Raw genomic sequence first — 5,717 nt, 5'->3', positions numbered from 1 at the left:
ATGATTTCAGTGCTCTGAGGGGTGACGCTCCTAAAACTCCAGGGTTAGGGAGAGGTCATATTAATATTTCCTTTCCAGATTCCTTTCCCCTTCCTCCTAAACTCAAAAGACAACCACGGAGCACCATAGCTGGTAAACTGGGGAAAAGAAACAACTTCTTTCTACCTTTTCCCAAATACTCTTAAAACTCATACAAAGCCCTACATCTGTGTCTCAGCAGCAGAGGAGTGAATATGGAAGAGGTTTGCTGGAGAATCTTTTACGGGGTAGGTGGGTGGGAAATGGACTAAGTCAATCATTTATCAGGGGAGACTTGGGAAGGTCTAAAAGCTTCTAAACGTGACAAACAACCCTGACTTCACAAGCCATGAGAACAATTATGCTCGAATCATTGGATACCTTTAATTCTAGGGCCGGACCACAAGACATGGATCACTGAAGACTACATACCATTATCTTGGTCCACAGGATTCCAGTCGAAATCATCTTCTATATCCTGTTTCCAGTCACAGACACCATGGTCAAAGGTGCAGTCAACTGAGATATTTAAATCTGCTAAGAAAGGGTGCATTTCAGCATCATTAAGCGGATTAGGAAATGTTTTACCATTGGGAGCTTTGGAAGGCGTGGCCATGTTTGCAGTTGCTGTCAAGAGTTTAGGGAATTTGGGACTAAAAGATGCAAACTATTATCTATAGGATGGGTAAACAACAAAGTCCTACTGCATAGCACAGGGAACTATACTCAATATCCTATGACAAGCCATAATGGGAAAGAATGCAAACATAAATATATACCTATAATGTATAACTGGATCACTCTGCTGTGCAGCAGAAACTAACACAACATTATCAATCAAATATATTTCAATTAAAAACAAGTTTAGCTAAGTATGGCCATCTTGGTATCCATTTTGTTTGGCCCTGCAGTCTGCGAGGGCCTTAAACTGGCATTAGCCCTCATGCAAGTGCAAGCCCTATGGAGTCACTCGTAAAAGCGAGTTCCTTGTATGACTTTCCCAACATCCCCTGTGACTGCACCCTCCCCTGCTTCCCAGGGCCTTGTGTCTGCCTTAGATAAGACCCCCCTGAAGCTTACTAACACCTCAATTGTTTTCATTGGAATCCATCAATGCAACCTTAGCCCAACAAGCCCAAAGCACTACACACACATGGACCCTCAGAGAGGCGTGTGCCCCACGTTCTGCCTGGACTTCCCTCTAGGGCCCCTGGAGGCCATGCCATGTCGTTTCCCATGACCTGGAGTAATAAACTTGTCTATTTAAATTTCTTTTGTGGTCTTTTGTTGAACCATCTGGCACCCAGGGGCTCCATTTAACAAATGTTCATTTAACAAATCCTAACAACTGCGTGGACTACAGGGTCAGCTAGAACAACCTTTGACCCAGTGCCTCCAGTTACTTTTATGTAGATTGGGGTCAGCAAACTAACATCCTGGCCCACTGCTTGCTCTTGCAAATAAAGTTTTATTGAAACACACCACACCTATTCATTTACATATTGACTGTGGCTGCTCTTGAGCTGCAGTGATAGAGCTGACAGATGCAACAGAGAGTGTATGGTTCACAAAGCCTGAAATATTCAGCCTCTGGCCCTTTACAGAAAAAAGTCCTGATCTCTGATGTAGGTGTCAGAAATTACCACTGGGAAAAAGAGGAAAGACTGAGAGGTTTCTGATTTGTAACGAATACCAGACTCTGGCTTGGAATGGGGGGCTTTTGCAGTTTATACTAAGGAATAAAGGAAGGGCAAAGAAAGGGGAAAAGCTAAAGAGATAAGGGGCAGCAACTGGTTGTTGACGCATTAATGATTTGCAAAGCATTTTCACGTACATTACATCATTTGATGTGGCTGCCACAAAAATTCTACAATCGTGCCCATTTTCAAGAAAGTAAAACTGAGAGTCATAAATGATTTGACCAAGTCCTCCAAACACTGAGGGCTGGAACTAGACCTGACTCCTAAACTAGATTGGAATCCAGGCTGTCCATCTACATATATCTTAAGCCAGTACAAACACACAGCCTCTTCTCTCACTTTCCTTTCTTCTTAACCCTTATTTTCCCCTATTCCAGAAAAGACGTTTCAGTCTAACTTCTAAAATTAAAAGATGCCAGGTAATGCTTGCTTCCATTCTTCAATATTCTTTATGAGTGCTATTACTCCTAAAATATACTCACTCCTAATATATGTTACTCACCTTTGTGTTTCAGATGGGATGATGTAGTTTTTCTTTGGATCAGAACCAGATCAACTTCACTCGCTTCATTCCCCTTAGGAGCTAACAATGAACACTTGATCAGTAAAAAAAAAAATCCCTAAAGCCCCACATACTAAGAAGGTATGAATCAATGAACAAAGAGGGTTTATCATATATGGCTTATCATATATAGCTGGCCATTCGTAACCATGGGCTTCACATTTACAGATTCAACCGATGACAGGTTGAATATATATTTTTTTTAAAATCCAGAAATTTCCAAAGAGCAAAACTTGAATTTGCCTTGCATACCAGGAAACCATTCACACAGCATTTACATTGTTTTAGGTCTTTTAAGTAATCTAGAGACTACTTAAAGTATAGGGGAGGATGTGTTTAGATTATATATGAATACTGCACTATTTTATATAAAACTTGAGCATCTATGGATTTTTGTGTCTGTGGGGGTGCCTGGGACCAATCCCCCGGGGATACCAAGGGACAGCTGTGTTCTACTTACAGAGTATGTTACAGCAGTGTTTTCCTAACATTTCCAAAGCATTCATATTGGTGCCAGTTTCTGCATCTAGAACATCTTTTTTGAAAGGTGCCCCCAGTGGACCCCATTAGGCATCACCTAACTAACCTAAACACAGCATATTAAAAAGCTGAGACATGACTTTGCTGACAAAGATCCATATAGTCAAAACTATGGTTTTTCCAGTAGTCATATATAGATGTAAGAGTTGGACCATAAAGAAAGCTGAGCACCGAAGAATTGATGCTTTTGAACTGTGGTGTTGGAGAAGACTCTTGAGAGTCCCTTGGACTGCAAGATGAAACCAGTCAATCCTAAAGGAAATCAATCCTGAATAGTCGGTGGAAGGATTGATGCTGAAGCTCCAATACTTGGGCCACCTGATGGGAAGAAGTGACTCCTTAGAAAAGACCTTGATGCTGGGAAAGATTGAAGGCAGGAGGAGAAGGGGACAACAGAGGATGAAACGGTTGGATGGTATCACTGAGTCAATGGACATGAGTTTGAGAAGGCTCCAGGAGATGGTGAAGGACAGGGAAGCCTGGCATGCTGCAGGCCATGGGGTCGCAAAGAGTTGGACACTACTGAGCAAGTGAACAACAATAACAATAACAATGGGGCGAGCACAGACAAGGCAAAATAGAGAGGGAGCAACAGATGCCTGGTGAGAATGGAAGGGAAAGTCCCAGGCTGGGTCAACATGGAAATCCCCCTGCAGGGGCTGAGGCTGACGATGGCTCTGTACAGTCACCGGTGACAATGGTGATTCTGTGGCTCATGTAGAAAACTGAAGCTTAAGCTCTATATAGAATGTTCCTCTATTTTACCTTTTAAAATTATAACCACACAACTCTGACATTCTCCTTTCACTGAGTGTACCTGTAAAAAGTGCCTTCAAGAAGGAAAAAGGTAGAGCTTAGCAGATCTACCTGGGTGGGGGGGATCTCTCGGAGATTTAGGGGTGCGCTGCACCCAGAGCTGGGCAGCCAGATGACTGAGCTGGCAGGACAAGCAGGCTTCCTTGGTCAGGAGCAGGAGGGGCTGCATCAAATAGGACACCTCCTGGGTAAATTGAAAGGGCTGACCTTCTGTGCATCCCACAGCAGCAAATGTGATTTTGTATCTGCAGAAGATGTTAGTTTCCAGACCGTATAGAGAACCTTGCTTCTTAAGATTTAAAGCTGACCCCATCTTACATAGGCTTCCCTGGTGGCTCAGACAGTAAAGAATCTGCCTGCAATGTGGGAGACCAGGGTTCGATCCCTGGGTTGGGAAGATTCCCTGGAGTAGGGATTGGCTACTCATTCCATAGGCAGAGGAGCCTGGCGGACTGCAGTCCATGGGGTGGTAAAGAGCTGGACACGACTGAGCGACTAACTGTCACACTTCACTTCACCGTCTTAGTTACAGCATCTTCCTCTTTCCTGTCATTTGCCAGGGAAAACTACAATTCACTTTTCATAAGATGCATAAATTAACAAAAGTCATACTTGATACTCACAAAACACATCTCCACGAAGGCTTTGTTCCTGCTCCACATGGTTCTCATCTCTTTTCTCATCCTCCAGCCTCTCTTTCTTTCTGTTTTCATTCCTCTTCTTTTCTCCGTGAGGGTTCCCATCTCTGGAAATGCTCTCTTCAGAGCTGAAGGGCTCCGAGTCAACCTTTGTGGTGGGCGTCCCTCTGGGTTCTGTGATGTTTTTCATTTTTACCTTCTTTCTCATGCTATTCTTGTGAGCAAGCAACTTCTTAATTCTGTCCTTGATGGTACCAGGTGCTCTAAGGAGTTCTTTCACAGAATTCTCGGGGATAACTAAAACCAACATTAAAAGAGAAGTTCCACATTGACCAATAATCAGATCTCTCACAAAAACAGAGCATTTAAAAAACGTCAAAGTGCAGTCAATGAATGCTTCCGGAATCAACACATATGAGGCTCAATCATCTGATATTTTAGAAAGAACTGCATTTGCATCTGTTTTAAGTGGTTCCAATGGTTACAGCAGAATCTTAACTCCCTTAATTGTTCAAAGACAAACCTTCATTTTGCTTCATAAACTATGATGATGAAGTACCTGCTCCTACCAAGCTGGGTTACAGATCACGACGTGATGAAATTTCCAGAATCCTCTAATATTTCCGCTTTCACATTGGTATTTGTCAAAGCTGCTGTTGCCCAGGGAGCCCTGTAATTTGTTTAAATGTGATGTTAAAAAATTATAGCTAGCACTATGTTGAACCATACGTACATTGCCAACAATGAGTCATTTGTGACCTACAAATTTTTGACTTTTGATTCAGTGTATACGTATCGTTGAATTTCTTCACCTCAACCAACTAGTATCAAAAGCTAAATGATTTTACTTATTGGTTATTTATAGAGAGGCATCTATATTTAGTTTTACATTCATTTCGTATTTCTCACCACTAAATTAAATTCTTTTTAAAAATGCATCTTTGTAATAGACTGACAGGCATAGAAAGCAAATTTATGATTACTAAAGGGGAAAGGGAAGGAGAGATAAAATAGGAGTTTGGGATTAACAGATACACACTACTACTATATATAAAATAATCAATAAGGACCCTAGTATATAGCACAAATCCCTGGTCGGGGAACTAAGATTCCCACATGCTATGGAGCAACTAAGCCCACATGCCACAACTAGAGATTCCGTGTTCTGCAATGAAAGATTCTGTATGCTGCAACTAAGATCTGACACAGCCAAATAAATAAATAAATGACAAGTTGACTTTAAAAAAATGCTAGGATAAAAAGAGGGCATTTATAAGGTTAAAATGGGTGAATACATGTCAATTACTAAGATCAGTGGTCAATATATATTGGGCCTGTGTTTACTATTATTTTTAGAATTCATCATCAGAATGTCAAAAATCTTCTACTAAGTTAAATTCTTTTCCAGATCATACCTCTTCTGCTTGTGTTATTACTGAAGGA

At 41.5% G+C, this 5,717-nt stretch overlaps 1 protein-coding gene across 1 annotated transcript in view; it reads right to left on the bottom strand.

Annotated features, from left to right (window-relative positions):
- The window catches only part of EGFL6 (EGF-like-domain, multiple 6), a gene marked incomplete at its 5' end in the record, with an annotated part of 12,566 nt that extends 7,995 nt beyond the window's left edge, over positions 1-4,571 (bottom strand). The window contains 3 exons of the mRNA XM_010858599.1: positions 451-552; positions 2,221-2,301; positions 4,260-4,571. Of these exons, the coding sequence (XP_010856901.1) occupies positions 451-552; positions 2,221-2,301; positions 4,260-4,571 (495 nt within the window). The remainder of the gene's footprint in view (positions 1-450; positions 553-2,220; positions 2,302-4,259) is intronic.
- Positions 4,572-5,717: the final 1,146 nt, after the last annotated feature.

The sequence above is a fragment of the Bison bison genome, unplaced genomic scaffold (assembly GCF_000754665.1).
Source record: "Bison bison bison isolate TAMUID 2011002044 unplaced genomic scaffold, Bison_UMD1.0 scf7180017855320, whole genome shotgun sequence".
NCBI classification, from domain to species: domain Eukaryota; kingdom Metazoa; phylum Chordata; class Mammalia; order Artiodactyla; family Bovidae; genus Bison; species Bison bison.
Note: the sequence above shows the minus strand (reverse complement) of the source record. Positions and strands in the feature narration are given on the sequence as shown.